Source organism: Mixophyes fleayi, chromosome 2 (genome assembly GCF_038048845.1).
Source record: "Mixophyes fleayi isolate aMixFle1 chromosome 2, aMixFle1.hap1, whole genome shotgun sequence".
NCBI classification, from domain to species: domain Eukaryota; kingdom Metazoa; phylum Chordata; class Amphibia; order Anura; family Limnodynastidae; genus Mixophyes; species Mixophyes fleayi.
This window is the reverse complement of record NC_134403.1, coordinates 150,687,023-150,708,106: the sequence shown is the minus strand read 5'-3', so window position 1 is coordinate 150,708,106 and position 21,084 is coordinate 150,687,023. Positions and strand designations below refer to the sequence as shown.

Here is a 21,084-nt window from a genome sequence, read left to right as displayed (position 1 = left end):
TTATTCTGTGTTAATCCATCAAGGTTAAACATATATATATATATATATATATATATATATATATATATAGAAAAAAAATATCCATAGCAAAAAAATTATTGGTAATATGCATCAGCCTTCGGTCCCAATAGTCGGTCAGCTGTTTTAATCGTTCATCACAGACACAAAATACATAGCATGTCCCATGATGGGTGTGGGTGTGGGTATCATAGTTTTTCAATGGAAAAAGTAGTCTAATCTTTCCCCGAGGAACAATATGAGCCAATGTTGCAGTAAAGATTGTGCCACGTTTGTGCAGCTCTGTAAATTTATTGACAGCTGTTATGTATCATCTTAGATATGTTGTCAGTTATTGTGCTCTCTTTACAGTATCATATAATAGTATATCTGTTACACTTTTTGACTTGGCAACAATAAGCTCATTACATGTAACAGTCCACTGCAATTTAAGCCACAAACACTGTTTGCTGCGGGTTTTGTATGCTGATTTCAAGTTTTTTAAATTTAACAAAGGAATATCTTTTGACATTTTTAAAAGCTGGGTTCCTGCCAGAATAATCTTGCTGAATAAATGAATTATTAATGTCCGCTTTAGTTATCCTCAAATGGAAGCTTGTGGTACTGTGAATAACTCGGAGGTAAGCAGAAAGAAATTGTTGTTTTCAATACTGTCATCAAATCAAGTGCGATTGTGGGACTGTATTCTTTCTTTTGCAATTAGAGAACCACATTCAGTTCAGAGGATTCACACTGACTTATGGTACATAATCATACAAGTTAAGGAGGGTAGATTTCTGCTTCAGTACATTTCTGTATACAAACTTGAATGCATTTTATCATTTAAAACAAAAATAAACCTTTAGTTAATTACAAGTGACACTGTATCAAGACAAGCAGCAACTACTAGAGAAAAGAGATATTATACATAGCAGAACTTAGACTTATTGAGTAGGGTTGTAAGGCATGGATAGGTGTTTGTTTTTTCTCAAGTGGATCTAAACTGCCCAAAAATGAAAACCCTCCTTTTAAAACAGTTGTTAGAAGCATATATGTATACTGAAGGTAATAAATAGATAATACATAACAACTTTCATCAGTTCTGCCATTGCAGTTTTTTGTTTCCACGATGATCCCTTACAATGTATGGCACTGTGCTGTATATATTAGAACTAAGAAAATGTTATGGTAACAGAACTATATGGATTACTATAGATTCTCTACTTTTATAAGCTTTTATGTAAATTGGTAGCTACATCTGTTTAGTAATTGAGTATATGGGATAAACCTTTATATACACAAATATGGCTGCATACAGATTTTCTGAATAAACATATTTCTGACATTTCAGGAAGGGCAAGACATTATAGTTAGTTCTCCTCTACATCCTATTATCTTATACTATTTTAGTACAGTTCAAATTTAAACTCCCATCTGCTTTTGCCTTTTTTGTGCTTTCATTTAAGAGCTGTTTGTTGCAGATAACCAATAAGACATTTGCAACTGCCTATCTTTTACAGGAGGGCTCACTTTATGCCTTCAAAAGATTTTACGTGGACTTCATCAGTTAGCAAATTGGTGCACAGCCCTGCTTCGTTCCTTATGTGCCTGAAGAATTGAAGATGAGCAGGGTTACGTGATTTTGTTGAGACAACTGATTGCACTAGCTACAGAATTCCAGGGATGGTCCAGTCGGTTTCATTGATGAGATAACTTGGGAAGCCAAATAATAAAAGGGGGAAAAAAAATGCTGCTGCAACATGTCTTGGGTGTGTTACAACAAACTTTGCTCACTTGTTAATTTACTAGAAAATAAATAAAGGAGCTCACATCTAACAAGGGCTGGCTTGTAAACCACATCGGACAAGGCCTTAAAGAGGCCAAATAGCTGGCAAGACAACACAAGGCAATATTTTGTAACAAAACCAGAGAAAAAAATATGATGATGTCTGTGGACCTGGAAGCTGAGGGCCTTTTAACTCCACTTTACTGGTGTTTGAGGCAGATAGGTTAGGGTAGGACCTGTATACAATGAGGTACCCTTCACAGGATGGAGGCTCAAATGTTTTTATCATTATATGAACAAATACCTCATGTTTTTCATTTTGCTAGATACACACAAGATACAGATAGGGCATTTATATATTGCTATGCAACAGGTTCCATGTATAATATCGGATTAACTGAGTGCTAACTTTTTTATCCTCTGTTAACTTACTAGTAGTTAAAAGCGTGAAATTGGGTTGCATTTTGGGGAAAAATAAAGAGATTGGAGTTCTCCTTCAATGTGTTTTATAGAAAACCATGTATACATTTTGGGGCATATTCAATTAGCGGCGATGGTGCCTCCGGAATAGCCTTGATGGCACTCCGGAGATGTAACATCACTTTTCACCCACAGCACCCCCCTCCAGAATTAAGGTGTGAGGAAAAATCCATGATGTTGAGGTACCTTAGCACCTACAATGGTGTGCAGCAGTGTTCGGAGGAACATCGCGTGTAATTGATTATGCCCCTTTGTGCTTGCTTGACCTAACTGTGGTTATGAGCTTGGAGGCTTTGCCCGTTTAGTGGAAGGATTACAGGACTACTGTGTCAGTGGAGGGAAAACACAGTTGGGGCCTATAACTAGTGTTTATAGGTTTTCTATAATTGAGGGCAGACTGTTCAGTTGAGTTTCTTATGAAGACTGTCCCAGAAAGTTCCACAACATTTCTTTATAGTAAACACATGTTAAACATTTATATGCTTTTGTTACAGCATCCACAGTTACATTTATTTGCAGTACTGTCTGCTTATATAAAGGGAAAAAGTTACGAACAGATATTTTATTACTGTAAGAAAACCGATAAAATAAGGAAAGCATAGTTGTCTTTGTGCGTCAAAAATATCAGTGCTTTCTTCATACTAAATTTTAATTGTATAGTCAACAGTGTGACCACTTACAAATAGTTAAACAAAACTACAGAATAAAGACACCATAGGTATAAACTGACCTAGTAACTCATGATTACGGATCAAGGCTTTCTTTTCAACTGTTTTTTAACCATCTACCAGTTATTTACCAGAATGCACCTCCTTAAAAAGCATTTTATTCAAAGATACGGCTAATGATTTTCATTTTCAGTGCAATGGTAAATTTCTGAGCTAATAGTCGTCATAGTTCACGCCAGCTCCGTGTCGGAATGTATATGGATTGCGGGGTCCAATAGCTGCATCTTCGTCATAGTGGTGCTGATGGAAACCGCCATAGTACTCACTTCCACCACGGCCTTGATTCATCCAGTAGTTCATATCGTCTTCATATTTCTACAGTTAAAAACAATTATGTGGGATGTTTTTTTTTCCTTCACATCTTATGATCATATATACTGCTGTATAAACTGGATACATAAGTCAAATTCAGCTATTTCCAGTTTATTGGGTTTACAGATGATTCAGAAAATGTTTGTTGCACAAGGAAGTCTTTTTAGGCAAGTTACACTAATATCCCCTCAGAGGACATGTATTCTCTTGCACTGAACAGTACTTTATTATATATAACTAATGGTGCTCAGCACATCAAAATTGCACATATGATGCTCATTACATTCCATAGAATAAACTTGTGATTAGAACTAGATCTCCAAATGGTTTGATAGGCAAAATCTATTACTACTAACAATTTCTGTAATCTACTGCTTGCTGGAATTATTTTCCATGGAAATTTCTGTGCTGTTTATCACATAAAGGTAATGGTGTAGTGCTTGCCACTATGATTTAAAAATTTACCAATTTGGCCAAAAGGGAAGTCATGTTTGTTCTTTACAGGTTAATTAATGCATCAAAAAAGCACTTTGGTATCATGCACGTGATATGGACAGTGTGCGGCTTGTTTTGTTTATTTGGCACCTTTAGCACCCAACATCCACACTACCCAGTAAAACACAGGCCGCTAGCTTTGCTACCAATGTTGAATCAGCTGTTTTGTTGTGTGCCCCAGTGTGTACACTTTCTTTAGAGACTCTGGAGACGTAAACTGCTCCAAAGTGTACACTATGTGCAGTGTTTTCATATCATTCTCCAACACTGTGAAGATTAAATTTGACATTACTCCCAAGAGACACTATACCTGCTGCCTCTGACATGAATTTCAGTTACATTTGTTTGGCTATATTGGTGACATAACTAGGAAATCCACCACTGCCCCTCCTCCCCTTTCTCTCTTACTTTGCTTTACATATCTGCGCCCCTTCTGTTACTATATAGCTCACCTTGCCTATATGTTCAGCTGAGGATCCTGTGCTATTCTCACATAGGAACTGTGACTATATTTTGTATTATACTCATCTCTAGTTAAGTTAATAAAATAAGGATTTAATTTCCACCCTTTCTGACTTTTTCCCACCCCAATTGTTTGACACTTGTATCGGTGATACAGTATTCTCCTAGCACTAGGATCTTCTATTATGGAATGTAGTATTCTCTACTTCTCCTGGTCACCTGATTAGAATGCATGATGGACCATTATATACTACTATTTTACAATTACCACCTCCTTCCACTTACAGTTTCATCAAAGCCCATATAGAGGAATTGTTGGTACCACTGCTGCACTTCAGGCCGACTCCTGTCCCACAGCTGGCGCTTTGGTCGCTTTAGTGAGTTTAAAAATTCATTGGCTTTGTTTCCTTCTACAGCCACAATGGCTTTGGCAGGTTCCTTAGCTACATCCAATCAATGAGGAATAATAAAAAGAAAAACTCAAAAATGAAATTGACATATTGTTGCGTTAGACATGTGTTAGTTTCACTTATTTATACGCTAGCTGAACAGTTAAAGTTTTCACACATAATAGCTCAAAAAGAAAATGGTAATTGTATAATTATCAACAATTTTTCCTCTTGATTTTCAATGGACGTTAATTTACCTTCTCTTTTTTGGAGCATCTTTCGGAGTTTGTTCCCACTTGAAACATCTACAAATATAAAAAGTATATAGTATATATTGTGTCTACAAATAAGGGCTGGTTACAGAACGTCTGTTTATTGTTTACAGATCTAAGGATATCTTCATATTTTCAGACACATTTATTGGAGGTAAAAGCCCTTAAATGGAGGAAGTTCTACACGATCACTGAGCTTACACAGCCATTTCATTTTGAAATAGGAAGTATTACTTTCCAATATCAAAATCAATATGTTTGCCAGGCTTCCTAACAATGCCTAATCAATGAACTGTTGTGGTATGGCTGATTGAGCTATAAATGTTTACAGATCACTGCTCAATTTTCTACCAGGATGTCCTGTCTTTATAAATGAAGCATACACTGCATTAGAGATCATGGGCTGATTTATTAATAGGGATACCAGGGATGATGATGATGATTTTTTTTTTCTATTGTGGCGATAAAAAATCTTTATTGCTGTAATTTCTATAAAAAAAAAATGTTGCCAGGGTAGCTCAGTGGTACTAACCTGGAACAGTAAGGGTTAACTTAGATGAAAATCATTCTTTGAATGAAGCATGTTTTAGGGCTGTTACCAATATCCTCCACCTGGTTTCTCCGGCAATCGGCCTCCATGTGCCAATTCAAAGCCACTGTGGCACAGAGTGGGTACATTTTGTGAACTGATCTTATACCTTTCCTCCAATGTCTCCAGAAAATATTTGCTCATGTGGTGCTGCAGTAATATCACATTTTGTAGGCTAAACAGATATTTAAATGATCAATTCACTAGGAATGAAGCATTTTCTTAATTATCGACTTGGCTCACAAAATGGCTGCCTCCAGCGGGCTTAGGTGACATGTTTTGTTTTTAAAACTGAAGTGTAATCTGTTCTCTAGCAAAGTCCTCCTAATGATGTCATGCATTGCAATCCATGCTTACTCCTTCAGCTTTATCCCAGGCATCATCATACTCAGAAGTAAAGTAATAGAGAGTCATGATATTTTATATAATTTTCTTCAAGAGAAAAAATCCAGTGCATTCAACTAGAGTAATAAAAAAAAATGGAAATGATGTCCATATGTCACAAAACTAACCTTTCCTGTAATGAATATTCTCCTTTAGAGCTGCATTACCAGTTAGTAAATATTTCCCTATATAAATCATTCCCCTGCTAGATCCCTGGAGCCTGCTAAATGCAGCTACTTATTCTGGGGATCTGCCAGTTCTGTAATACAGAACCAGCAAACTTTGTTAATTGGCCACATTGGAAGGGGGTGGGGGGATAAATTTATCAAGCTTCAAGTTTCTGACGGGTTCGCAACCAATCAGATTCTAGTTATTCATTTAGTACATTCTGCAAAATTATAGATGGAATTTGATTGGTCGCTATAGGCAACATCTCCACTTTTCTAACCAGCCGGAAACTTGTAGCTTCATAAATTTACCCTGGGATGTGAGTAGGATGAGCAACCAAAGGCAATAATCTCCTGGGAGCAATCAACGTCATGACATTTCGCTTGTGCCTGAACATGAACCACGGGGTGGGGGGGGGGGATTTGGGTACAGCTGCAGTGTACAAAGTATTTCAATTGTGTGATTATTTGTAAAGTCTTTTGCTCAGAAGAGTAAAATTGCCTGAATTGAAAATTGTTTAATTTTGGTATTTAGTGACATGTGATTAATTACTTTATTTCTATTATTTTTATTGCAATCAGAATTTAACTTGTAAGTATACTCAGACTGTAAAGCAAAGTTTGGGCATTAAATATCAGACTATAACTGAGCTTAATAATATATCTGGAAGTACTGTTATGTTCATATGTAATTTCATTTCAGTATTGCTATGTGTTTGTTAAATTGGAGTCATTGTTAAAGTGCTTTGTTGCCCCTGGTATATTTCACTTTTTTTTCTAGGACTGATTGAACCTTCCATTGGTTGCATAGCAAAATAAAAACTTATTTTAAATACATTAGGGCAGTGGATGGACTGTAAAAATAGGGAAATCACGCCACAAAAAAAACCACAATTGTCTACAGTAGGTCTGAGTATATTTTTTTATCAAACATGTGTAGGGTATCACAGAATTATAAAGCCCAGGCATTTTTTTTTTTATCTTATTTTTATTAGATTTAATTAAGTTTAATTTGTATTATTTATTAACCAAGCAGCCTGTCACAGTTTTCCCATGTGTTCAGAGTTGGTAGATTCAGTGTAACATGGATCTAGTAGTGTCTGACCTGTCAGCCGCTATGAGTTCCAATTAAAACTGAGTATACCAGTGCTGGCCCACAGGGAAGATCTAAAACAGAGCTTCCCTCAAGCACCAAATTCTTTCCTATACTGGAGAATTCCTGATGATGTCACCCTTGTGATGCCACCGGATTTCCTGTGCGGAATGAGGAAGTCTAGGCATCCCCATTGAGTTCTTCATAGTATACACTTTGAATAATATGGAGAGTGATCTGAGGGCCAGCATCCATAAGTAACTGTTTTCTGGCCCCTTCACTGGATAATATAACCGCTATATTTTAAGTGCTATTAGTAAAAGGAAAAATAGCTGCCAATTAAAATTTACAATTGACCTTCAACAAAAGACTAATCTGTCCAGAATGCTGCTCTTTTGCTGTACCAAAATTAATAGGTGTAGGATCAGGACTCTTGATGATAAATGTCCTGAACTAGCTCAAGTTTGCACTACTGGTACCCAGGATATGGAGTCTAATGAGAGGCTGATATTCACCCAGGACCCCTGGAAAAAGGTATAGGTTTGGCTGGGTGCGTCTAGCAGGTCACGGCCCCTGGGCTGTGTCTTGAGTGTGGTCCATGTGCAGGGATGAGATGCTCTAGTAATATGGTAGTTCAGGTCGGCATCCCTGGATGTGAGCGTGAGAGAGAAGTACCAGGAATATGGCAGCCAGGAGACGGCACAAGCATGATAACGAAGATAACCGTTCTGAAACCCTAGTGGTGTCCAGAACAGAACAGCTATATATAGAGGGTGATTGGTAAGGGGGCAGGGAGGAGGTAAGTTTGGTCATGTAACCGATACTATAATAAAGACCGTGTCTGGGTGTCCGCGCACCCATGGCGTCATGGCAACCAGGCCCTTTCACAGAGGTGCAGAGTTCAAGCTACACAATCGTTAAATTCTGCTTGTGCTTCAGCATTCCAGGGCATGCTATCTCACAATCTATCTGGTCCCAGGACTGGCATGGCAAGAAGTAACACTCCTCTTACAGCTGCCAGCCAGTATCACCAGGGAGCTGGGCATTGTTTGGCCGCCTTGTTGACACTTTCTTCATAAATTGGCTTAAAAAAGATTATCAACGTAGGGGTCTTTATTAATAAATTCCATAACTGGTTTAGTTGATAAATTGATAACTGCCCACTTTTGCCCATTCAGGAATGGGCCTGCAAATTACGCCTGCAAAAGACGCCTGCAAATTATTTTGCATCTGGACAAACTATTCAGGGTCCTGAGCAGTACAACCCTTTTGGATACCAATTTGATCTACAAGTTAGTGCACCTCAGATGCCCATGACAAGGGTCTGCAGAAATAACTTTTTGTGATGTATGGGTCAGGTGGTACCCACTGCTGAGTGAAACCAAGTAATCCCACTATTCCCAGTAATCCCATGGCATATTGTACCTACTTACCTGTGTCTGGTATTGAATAAGGTAGTTCTGGAACATACATAATGGTGCGGACATTCTTTCTATACTCTGTATTTTCTATAATACTATTTCAGGTCTCACTATATCTTGACTCAGGTAAAACTGCTACATAACTAAACACTAGCAACCAGTGAATTTTAGTTTTTATTATTGCAACTTTGTAGATTCGTTTTACTACGATCCTTATGTTTACCTCTGATGCGTTTAAATCCACGAGAAAAGGCAGAATATGTGAGTGATCAAAGCAGTGTGGTTGTATAAATAACACAAGTCTCAATTTCTTCATATGTTATGATGTGTTACATATCAAATGATACCATATTACTGACTGCATTAGAGCAAATATGAACAATCTTCACAGCTTGCACTAGTGCCACAAATGTGAAACCAGTGTAAGTAAGCTGGCCGTGGTCACCACTCTAACGATAAAGGGTGGTATAATAATGACACCTGAATGAGGAATTTCAAACAATGAGAAGACATTGGACCGAAGGCAAAAGTCCTTCAGCATATTGTATAGCTTATTCTAAAATGTGTATGCAATTTCTGACACTGCAGCATATCTAATCCCTTATTTATTTCAATGCTCTATTCTAAAACATAACTATAAAAATAGAATGTGGGTGCATAAAATAAGTTTGATTGTTAAAGTTAAGCACTGTAATACATTTTTGCTTAAAAATTAAACCAACTAACTTTCCACCAGTGTACTGCACTAAATGTACTGCTAAGCAAAAAATATAGACAAAATGCATAATGCGTGGTCAACTGAGAAAAATACTAGAGAACTGGATGCAAAAAACGATTATAACAGTATTTGTGTTCAGCTTCGTGAACATGTCATTATTTGAAGGTGTCTGTGCATATAATTCAAGAGGGTGTTTCTGGTCATCTTTGTATGTATTAAATGCATCTTTAAAGCACCATTATGCATAATGCAATTATGCATCTTTAAAGCACCATTACATTGCACAATAGTCAGCTATAATACTCACCAGGGCATACAAGTACAACGAGAAGAACTACCAAGACCAAACAGGAGACTCCAAAGCGCTGCTGTAAGAAAGTAAGAAGTCCCATCTTGCTTGCTGGTAAAGAAACCTGTCACTCGTTACCTAGGAACAGTATGGGCGATAGTCAGTGAGAATGCCCAGTAACCTTCCCATGCCAGTATAACTCCATTAAGTAGGTGGGAATAAAAGGGAGGCACAGAACAGAATAAAATCTTTTCAGCAGTGACCGCTTTATGTGAAAGGTTACTTCAGTTCATTCTAATGAATGCTGGCAGTAATCAACATGAATAAGTACATAACATCTAGGTGGAAACGCATCTTATTTTTCTTGGGCTTGTGTACAGTGATTTATTTACAAACTGCTTGGAATATTTAATGTTTATAAATTCTAAGCAGCTCAACTGGAAAATTAAGACTTCCACATTTGGCTACAAAGTTTAACAAGTTTTGCCGTCAGTAACTGGCTTTCAGTGGTTCTAGTCCTACCCCAACCTCAGCAGAATAAATTGACCATTGTCACCCCTGTTCTATTCTTCCCACAAAATGCAACTTTACAAACGCACTGCTGAAATTGAAATGCAAAAGTGGAATCCAAAGATTATATCACCAGAACATCACACCTCAAATTAACCTGTTGTGTCAAACTCTATATAAGAAATGTTGCTGTCATTTTGCTCAAGTCATGGCTGATAAACACTTGCACTTTCATTACAGTGTACATAAAACAGTTTTACTTTTGACCAAGATGCCTGGAATATAGAAAAGATATACAATTTTGGTGATAACAAATTTGATGATGCTCTGACAAGAAGGGAAATATAGAGAAAACTTAAGGCCAGTTAATCAAAATATCATGTACTATGTCAGTTCCGTGTGTGTTATAGTATTTGTGACCAGGACATGATTAGTTTGGAATAGGATTTATTATTCAAGTTTATTTATAGAGCACTACCGTATACCACAGGGCCGAACAGAAAACATTTAATCATTCATATCAGTCCCTGCTCCCCATTGGAGCTTACAGTATAAATTCTTTATCACACAAACACATATAAGCATAAAATTCTTCCTACTTTTTAGACATGCAAAATAGTGACAAAACAAGCCCCCCCCCATTTGTAAAAACCCCACCCTCATCCACTCAAAAAAGCCCACTTTGGGACAAAACCACCCATTCGTCTGCAAGCCCTGCCCCTTTTGAGGCCCACATATTTTATACAGATGGGTTGTATGAAATACACACACACTTGGGTCATTTTTGTCATCACCCAATTAACTTACTAGTATGTTTTTGGACTGTGGGAAGAAACCAGAGCAGCCAGAGGAAACTCACACAAACACGGGGAGAACATAGAAACTTCACACAGATAGGGCCCTGAAGCCAACATTACAATACTGCAAATTCTGGGCCTGGGTAAATTTTGCACCTGGCTGTAAATTAGCCGTATGTTGTTCTCAGATATTTCTTCTGTGATGCCATTATTTTCCAGGGTGGTTGTATGAATTGTCTATCCCTTTATGTCTTTGTTACTATTGCCCCTTTTCTCATGTATATGCCCCTTACCTACCATCCTGTATCCCCCTATATTTCATCTTTCCACTGCCTCCCTGACTTATCTTTGATTCTTGTTTCACCCATCCATTTGCCTAACATCTTCAGGCCTGATTCATCAAGGCACTATCTGCCGATTGTGAGCATATCATACGCAAAATCACTCTGCGCATGGCCAGAACTGGACCACACGCCAGTAAACGCAGCCAGGTCAGCTCTGTCCTCGGGCACAATATTTATTTACTACAGCCAACAATTTCAGGGAATGAACAGGGTGAGGAAGGAGTGTTTTGCTGTAGTCAATTTACAGTAGAGGTGTGCCAAACTCAAGCCCACGCAGCCACGTCCGAATCAAGCTCTGGACATCACAAAATTACTTATTTTTCTGCCATATCTCTTGCTCCAGCTACAGAGCTAGTCTAAGTCCTTTTTTTTGTTTTACCATTTTATCATTAAGGCCTTTATTATTAACTGATTACATCCATTCTATATTTTTTTCTATGCATTCTAATCCACATAGGTATTGGACTTCTCCTGCAGTGTCTTGTGTAGTAGAACATAGTAGACCTACAGTTGAATTCATCGTATCCTCAGATCCATTTCTTGATGAATTCGGGAGTGCGCAGAGCTGGTTTGTGGTTTAAAACCAGCACAAGTTGCGCTCAGTATGTGTGCCTTGATGAACCAGGCCCTTCACCTTCATTCTCATGTCTCTTTTGTCTATTGCTCCTCTCTTTGCCTCTCCTGATCCCCTGTGTCATGGTTGCCCCCTTTGTCTCCTCTAACCCATGCCCTTTATTTCTCCCATATCTATTTGCCCTCTGCCTTCTTACTTTGCTCCTCCAAAAAGATTTTTAAAAAAGTTAAAAAATGCTTCCTCTTGTAATGTCTCTTTGCATTGTTGACCTTTTCCAAGTACAATATGGAAAAAGTACTAAACACGTCATTGAAATACATTTGTTTGATCACTGTCAAGTAAAATGTGTTGTTACCTATGTACCTGGTTTTATACTGTAACTAACTTTCTTTTCTGCAATGTATAGTTAAACAATTCTTACAATCTATTTTTTTTTTATATATATCAAATATCTTCCTTTCTGATAAACTCCTGAAACTTTTACATATGTACTTGTAAATGTTACTATATTTTTCTACTCTTCCTCTTGACCTCTTTAACTGAAATGTTATTTGTTATTTGTAGTGTGTATTTATTGATACTATAAATTAACATATCTTCTCTTAGGCTAGGTACACACTGAAGAATTTTCCGACCGACATTTTATCTCAAACGATTGAACCTACAACTGAAGGTCCGATCAGTCTAGCACAGGCCTGTCCAACCTGCGGCCCTCCAGGTGTTGTGAAACTACAAGTCCCAGCATGCTTTGCCGGTAGACAAGCAGTTGATAGCTGGAAGGGTATGCTGGGGCTTGTAGTTTCACAACACCTGGAGGGCCGCAGGTTGGACAGGCCTGGTCTAGCAGATCATGCATACACACTGATACGATTTACCTTCAGATCTGTGCTCTTCATCTGGTCCTCTAGTCTTCAGAGAATGACAGCACAATATTCATTCATTCATTATTGTCACACTGATTAAAACCGTCTTGTTATAGCTATACACATGTTCTAACGAATTTCATTAGCTTCTGTGACTCTGAAACAAAACATTCTGTCTCAGAACAAGCAAATTAATTATTCCAACTACAGTACTCTCTACATTTATTCACCAGGACATTCATTGCTAGCATTGACTAAAAAGAACACGACTCTGTAAACTCTATGGGGATCATGAGCATGAGTGCATACACACTACGTGATCATTAGGTGATTGGTCGGATAATATTAAACAGTACAACCAATCAAATGAGCTGACAATCAACACTTTGGAATGCCTTTCCACCATCGTGTCACTATGCACACTAACCCGACTTCCGACCGAACAGTCGTATGTTGGCTGATTTGCCAAATTATTGGACGAAAACGCTCCAGTGTGTACCTAGCCTTAGTGTTACATTATGGATGCAAACTGAGGATTTTGCACAATTTCTGATTTCCACCACAGTTTTTTACTATATCAAACTTTTCATTGCCTTAAATTCTGTGAAAACTGAAGTTTCCACACGATTGAAGCAAATTTAAGTATTGGATTAATACATGAATAGATATCTACAGTGCTCACTAAAGGAACGATTTATACCACCGTCCTCATAGTTCTTTATGGGGAAGGAGAATTTATCCAGGGATATTTATCAAGCTACAAAAGCTTAGCTTTTCAGAGTTTGTCTTCGATGTTAGCAACTCTTTCCTTTATGTAAATGTCCACCAGAGAGAAGAGTGCCACATAAGGCAACCCGATACATTTTCAAGGGCGCATGATGCGGCCCTCTAACCTTCAAAAGGGTCGCACATTACCCCCGATCTCAGTAATAAGTTATAACAATACATTTAATAAAAGAAAGAGACACCTATCTGAATAACATATCCATAGGCATTTATACCACGTGTTACAAGATATAACAAACAAATGTGATAAAGAATGAGGAAGGAGATGGGGGCCGCAGGTGAGAGCTCAGGGGGCCATCTGATGTCCATAACTGATGTAGAGGGATTTCTACCGATAACTCCCCGGCAGGCTGCACGCTACTCTCCTCCTTCCAGTTCACATTTGCAGTTGCTAATTGGATTGTCAGATTGGCCTTTAACAAAACCAGCACATGGATCCTGTAACACCAACACCTGACTACATGTGATAGACAGGCATAGTGAGAAGTGAGAGGTATGTCTGTCACAGTCTGTCAGCCGCTCTAGTACTGTAAACACTGGGGCAGTATGACAGTATACCAAACACCGAGATGTCATTGTCTTCTGTGAAATGTCATCACAGATCACCTCTTGGTCGAGGCCATGTTACTGTGAAGGCGCAGTAGACAATGGCAGGTCTAGAGTGTACAGCAAGAGATGAAAGGTTACACTGGACAGGTATGTGTTTGTCGGGACAGCCATATATATCGGAGACTAAACAACTAAAACGATAAATTGCTATGAAAAATAATTTCTGCTGCAACTTAATGTCCATACCTGAAGTAGTGCATTGATTTGTGGTGAACATATTAATAATTTAAAATTTAAAATAATACTTGAGGTTTTTCATTTAAATAGTTGCTTTTTATTTCCTAATTAATTTTCTAAGCACCCATACAGAAGACCGAATGTACCCAAGAAATGAAGCAAATGGTGTTATTGGTTGGGTCAAAAGATAGTTTTGGAAGAAATTGAAATTTAAAAATCTACAAATGTAATAAAATATCACTGCAATATTAACTCAATAACATTACCAAACTATATAAAAATAGTTGATTTTGGTAGAACCATGGTAGAAAATACACTAAAACTGTTAATGCTGAAGTATATTACCATGTAGTGGCTGGCTACAGAAAAGATATATCCTAACCAGTAAGCCCAAGAAAAGAACATTACAATGTAAATGAATCTTCACAACAAGATTTACAACTAATTTATAATAATGTATAATTACTGTAATGTAATTAAATTACTAGGAGTAATGGCATTTTGTGAGGCTTCACTAATATATGTTTCATAGTTTGTTGTTTATTTATCTTTAAAATTTGTGCTTCATTTGCTTGCATTTTAAATGGGGGAGATAAGGTTGTACACATACCAATAACAAACTTGTTGTTTTTTTTTGTCTTAATAAACAGTTAATTTTAGCAAAAAGATGACTACATCTGCTTTGTGTGGTGTGATTTTAAAAATCTCTATGGAGACCAAACATAATTTTAGAATGTTTTAGGCACCTGTAATAGTTTGCATATTCATTTATTGCATTTTTATTTTATTTTTGAGCTAAAGACGTTCAAATGTAGAAAACACTTGGATCTGTAGCAACTTGGGCTACATGTTCTAAACTCTGTCACCTCGAAGAAGACATATTACACACAGAAGCCCTTGAAAGTTTGTTTACACGAACTTGGTGATACTCAGTCAGACCTTCATTCAAAATGCAGATGCTCTTTTTTGTCAATTCAGGGATAACAGGTAAAAAGGCTTAAAATAAATTGAATACAAGCAAAGGTGAATAAATGCACCTAAATATTAATCTCCTATGACAAAATGTAGTTTTCTTTTTAAACATGCATTATTATTATTCTAGAGATGGGCGGGCTCGGTTCCCCGAGATCCGAATCCATCCGAATTTCGCCTATCCGAGTACTTGGCTCGGTACTCTCCTGCCCATTCGGAATTGAAATCGAGGTAAAACGTCATTGTGACGTATTCGTATTTCTGAGCTTGGCTCTCGCGAGATTTGAAAAGCATAAATACCAGCCTCCACAGCAATCCATCGCCATTTGACAGAGGGAGAGAGCAGGGTTAGGTCACAGGCTATATTAGCGCAGGGACAGAGTAATAATTGTACACATAATCGTTTCTATTCTATTCTATACAATTCTAATATTAATACCAATTGGATTTGCAATTGTTAGAGCAGTAATAGAGGAGGATAGAGGAGGCTTTTTTTTTTCAATTTTTGGCACTCCAAGTGCTTTGGGGTGTCCCATATTCCCCAGTGTTTTGCAGTAATTTTTCTGGCTGTCAAAAGGCATATTTTTCAGTAGTATCTAAAACAATATTTTGCACTACAAGTGCTTTATGGGGGGGCCCATATTCCCCAGTGTTTTTCAGTAATTTTTCTGCCTGTCAAAAAAAGTCATCTTTGTCAGCAGTATCTATATAAGACAATATTTTGCACTACAAGTGCTTTGGGGTGTCCCATGTTCCCCAGTGTGAAACACTAATTTCTCTGGCTGTCAAAAGTCAAAAAGTGCTTCGGGCTCATTAAAATGGATTCAAAGCAGTCCACATATGAGCAGAATCAGCAAGCAGGTGCTGACACCAGTCCTGATGGTAGTCTTCCCTGTACAGCATCTGGTAAAGCCTATGTAAAAGTACATAGTCTTTTTAAATCAGGGAAAAAAACACACACAAAAAAAATTAAGTATACTTATAAGTATAAGTGTAGGGTGCAATCTACCCCCAAATAGGAAAGGGACTTGGGGCATTTCTATATCACGTACAGTCTTGAAAGGCTGTTGTTTTGGCAATTTCTTAATAGGGGTAGGGTGTCATACACAGACTGACCCCAAACTGGCTTTGTCCATTTCAATTAATATTGTACAGTCTATAACGGCTGAATTTTTTAGTTTTTTCTAGAAGTGGAGGGGGGCCTAGAGAGACAGAAAACAGACTGCCTTTGTCCATTTCTTTAGATATTTAACTATAAGTGTAGGGTGTAATATACACCCAAAGACGATGGCTGCATGGCCAATATGCATAGATGGAGAGGAAGACAATCTGGTTTGTGTTTAGAATTAATGACGGCCTACCAGGAATTAAACAGTTTTTTTCATAATTTATTAGCTTTAAAATTACATTACTTATCCAAGAAACAGGTGGAGCACTAAATTCGGGTATTTTATGCCCAAAAACATTGATTTTTAAACAAAATTGCAAAACAAAACCAAAACCAAAACACGCAAGGGCGGTTTGGCAAAACCAAAACACGACGGTAATCCAGATCCAGATCCAAAACCAAAACACGGGGGTCAGTGAGCATCTCTAATTTATTCACATGTGACAGAGGTGTCAAACACAACAAAGATTGTAAACCACTGTATCTAGGCTGAAGCTGTCAAACATTTTATTTCCTTAATCTTATTATACTGTTCAAAGCAAGTAATGATTGTTTACTATGTGTTTAAACGGCATTTGCAATATTTGCAAGATTATATAAGCCACATACAACAATTTAATCAGTTTTTTTGCTGATTTGGTGTGAATGAGTTCTCTGTACAGCGCTGCGGAATCAGTGGCGCTATATAAATAAATAGTGATGATGATGATGATTAGGCGGAGAAAAAAACAGAAATATACAACTATCTTTTAACATGTGGTGATTCTACTGCCATGACTTTCCCATGTAGTATGATTTATCCTGGAACAACTGGGTGGCAAAGTTGCCACTCTAGGGGTCCTGATCTTATTAATTATCTTGGCGCCCACAGCCAATGGGGGGCCAGTATGTGCCCCAGCACTTTTCAGACTGGCGAGGGAAGGTGCATGCTGGGTTTTGTAGCCCTCCTCCCCATAGAGGCACCAGCCCTGTGCTGACCAGCCTGGAATTAGCTTTCAATGCATTATGAGGACTCCATACTCATGGTCTTCCTGATATAATGTAAATCAGCCAAGACTGTATCTGGGCTCTGGGGCTGTTTGATAATATGGGTATGACTTTTGAATTTTTTTTATTTTAATTATACAGAGCAGCATCTGTGGTCTGAGCATGGTAACTGTCAATCACTTGCAGTTCTCCACTATTCAGTTGTCTGTTTTCTGCATGTGACTGACAGCTCTTCTCAGACCACAGATGCTGCCAGTTCATTCATTTGAGCTGGAGAGAAACATAGAAATTTAATTCACAATGCACAGTATGCATGTGCTGCGTACTTTACGCTCCGCTGCCATGCATAGTACAATTCTGTCAAACTGCCAAAACGTATTGCAGGTAATTTAGATATGCGCTATACAATGCAACGTGTTGCCTTAAAAAGTCAATGTGTATTGATTCTCTTTCCTTACATGTTCCCCTCACCCCCAATAATGAATCTGCTATCTCCCATCATCCTTTGTACATTGCACGTAGATGTAGTTTTCAGCCATTAAATAGTACTGCTTAACACATCCAACTTTAATAAACGTCACCATTTCCGATGGCTCTTCCTTTTATTCTGCTTTTAATTCCCCTGCATAGCCCAGTAATCCAGTAGTGTGTAATATGTTTTTCTGACATAATGTAAAATAGTAAATTCATTCAGGTTTTAGTACCTTCGTTGCATATTTTCGTGTGTGTGTCATTCACAGTCTACATGACACCCTCTTGCCAAGCATTCCTGCCTAAACCTGTGTGCATGGTAAGATGTTGCCTGGGAACTCACTCACTAGTTTGCTTATGTGGCTGATACTTCTCTTAATTGATTGAAGACACAAAGCAGTAATCAAATAGGACTAAAAGAATTGCCAAACACTAAATCCATTTTAGAGATCTTACACTGTGGCCCAGTAACATTAATTGATAAAAAATTGGCATACAGATAAGCAGGCTGTCGGTTTTAATTTACTTAATTAAACTCTCCCCATTAGGGCATAATATCATTTATATTCATAATTAAGCATCTCATTTTTAAACTATAGGAAATTGAATTGCAGCTTTGTAATTTGTTCTATTCTAATTCTAAGACACATAGACAAGTTATATTTTATCTGATGTCGAAAGGGCAATTGATTGGTGTAATAGCCAACCTGTGTGATTTGTGTTAATATAACATAGACTAAAGTCAAATAAAAATAAAAGTGTAGTTTACTATTTGTTTTACTTTATTTTGCTGTATACTTTGTTAATGATTTATTGTACAGGTCCATAAGTGTGGATACACCCTTTATAACGGAAATGAGTAAAGCAATATTACAATATTAGTGAAGTGTCTACACATATGATCTGGGTGTGGTGGAAAACTTTTTAAGGTATGTGGCCAATATGGCGGCCACTTTGAAGTCGGCCATCTTGGATACAACCCTAATTTTTTAAAATAATTTAAAAGGGTGTTTCCCCACTTATGGACCACTCTGTATTTTATGATTTCTTGCTTTTGTAAACAATAATGTAATATAAAAATAATATATTAAATCGAATAATTGTACTCATTAGCAAATTATTTTTTTTAACAGGAAATAACTGCCTTGAGAGTATCCAATCCTCTATTTAAAGGAGATGTCTATTGGTGTTCAGTTTAGTCAGCATTAGTAAGCAGTTGTAAAGTCAACAATATATTTATGAATTAGTATTATATACTGCTTTAGAAGAATATTTAACCACTTGCTGATCATTTAAAATGGTTGATCGGTTGCTGCTTAACCATACACTGCAGTTTTAAAAATCCAGAACAATTAGTATCACTAAACTTAAGAAACTAGAGTAAGTCGCCATATTTCATTTCCTTTGGTTCCTAGCACCCCAATCATAGCACGTAGCATTCAAAGTTATGTGTTAAGTTATGTATTCAAAGTTATGTGTTACTTCCTCATCTGAAAAAATAATCCTGTGATTTCACTACAGTGGTGTCACAAGGACTTCCCCCAGCAGAAAGTAGTCCCAAGGCATTGCAGGTCTTTCCAGCAGACTCATAGATCTAATAGAAGATGCTTTTTTAGATCCAGTTTACACTAAATCCTAACCTGGGTCTTGCAAAATAGTAAAACATTAAAATATATATAAATTGTTGAAAAAACTATTATAACAAATAAAAAATACACAGCTTATATTTATAGCTGTATCAATATTACACATTTTAAATATATTACATATATTTAGTATTGTTATACTCATGAGATCTAGCTGATTTCATTTGAAGGTGAATTAATGGCATTTTACTACCCGTGTAACTGTTCCAAAAATTTGTATTTTTCCCTATTTTCCATATAAAACAAACTCAACAAAAACATATTTGTTACATTATGCTACTAAAGTTCTTTGTGATGACCCAAAAGTATAAAAAAAAATGTCTAGGTCATAAAGGGGGATAATGATATGGTTAAGAAGTAAGGAGATACAGATTGTTAGAAAAAAATGCAGATTCATAAGAAACTGGATATTCTAAATAGTTGCTTAAGTTGGGAACAATAGGAGTGAGGAAAAACAAATACAAGGTGTGTTATAGTCTTTAAATCAGTAAAATCAGAATTTACAAAGTAATGTAGCAAATATCTGGTTCTTACTTACCTTATTATGTTGTATGATCTTTGTAAAAAAAATAATTGAAACAAAGCAAAAAGTTCTGAGCAATATACAGTAAAAATAAATAAAATGCTTTCAAATCTTTGGTAATTAAGTGTATACTACAATATGCGTGTACATACGTGTTTTATATCCCACCATGAAAATGACACTAAACTCACTGTTACTACATCATCTTTACAACTCAAAAGTTGTTTGAATTTATTATTTTCTGTTTTTATTTTTTATTATATAGTTTCAAACAATAATACACGTGTAAAGCATAAAATGACAGCAACAAGTTATAGTCAGAATTACAATCTTACTGTATAAGAGCTGCAAGCAATAAATCATAGACATTCAAGCACAATTTCTGGTCTACACACTGTAGTACATCCCACATACTCTGACTTGTTACATAGATCACTGACCTGTAATATGTAAACCTCTTCATTTCTGAACCCGACCAGCTATTCTGGAATGAGCATGTGTTTGTTTTCTTAATGTGCTTCTAACTCCTGAAAAAAATGCAAACTTATTTATTACTTTACCTCTGAAATGATGTCCTTTCCAAGTGCTTGTCAGTATACAATGGTGTCTTGTATTCCTCTGCAGCACAAGGTATGCCTTATATACCCTGTTTCTGTAGGTAGTGTTTTAAAGACTTGCACTGGTGTCTAGATGGACAGGAGGTGAACTCATATGAAAGGCACTTTCATGAAAAGGAAAAAAAACATAACTTATGAATACCAGACCCTCTCTAAAAACGTTGGCTAGGGACTCTAAGCCTGAGGAATCAGGTTTCTGTATAATCACAAATGCCACATCCTAAACTGGGATTACTTGCAGATGTGTGGAAAAGGTTTATCGCTATATCTTTTTTTGCATTTTTTTTGTGTAAGTTTAAATTAATTGAATGGTTGGACCTTTTGTTTTAGCTATTTGTCCTGTATTGAAATGGAATGTAAATAAGCAAGTACGAAAAGTAGAAATCTTTTTTTCCCAGAGCAGCATGCACTGAATATTAGTGCTGCACCAAGAGAGAAAAGATTTAGGTTGCTGGTTA

General features: G+C 37.0%; 1 protein-coding gene across 1 annotated transcript; it reads right to left on the bottom strand.

Moving 5' to 3' along the window:
- Positions 1-2,695: 2,695 nt before the first annotated feature.
- On the bottom strand, positions 2,696-20,710 carry ECRG4 (ECRG4 augurin precursor). The gene is made up of 5 exons (XM_075198058.1): positions 20,570-20,710; positions 9,601-9,720; positions 4,907-4,954; positions 4,546-4,703; positions 2,696-3,306 (listed from the first exon to the last, which is right to left on the bottom strand). The coding sequence occupies exons 2-5, from the start codon at positions 9,683-9,685 to the stop codon at positions 3,145-3,147; spliced, it is 453 nt and encodes a 150-aa protein (XP_075054159.1). The 5' UTR covers positions 9,686-9,720; positions 20,570-20,710; the 3' UTR covers positions 2,696-3,144.
- Between the last annotated feature and the right edge of the window lie 374 nt (positions 20,711-21,084).

Excerpts from the sequence above, each read along its gene's own strand:
- ECRG4 (XM_075198058.1), bottom strand. The coding sequence starts at position 9,685 with ATGGGACTTCTTACTTTCTTACAGCAGCGCTTTGGAGTCTCCTGTTTG. Across the intron at positions 4,955-9,600 it reads CGTTGTACTTGTATGCCCTG|ATGTTTCAAGTGGGAACAAA; the intron begins GTGAGTATTATA and ends TTATATTTGTAG. Across the intron at positions 4,704-4,906 it reads GATGCTCCAAAAAAGAGAAG|CTAAGGAACCTGCCAAAGCC; the intron begins GTAAATTAACGT and ends GATTGGATGTAG.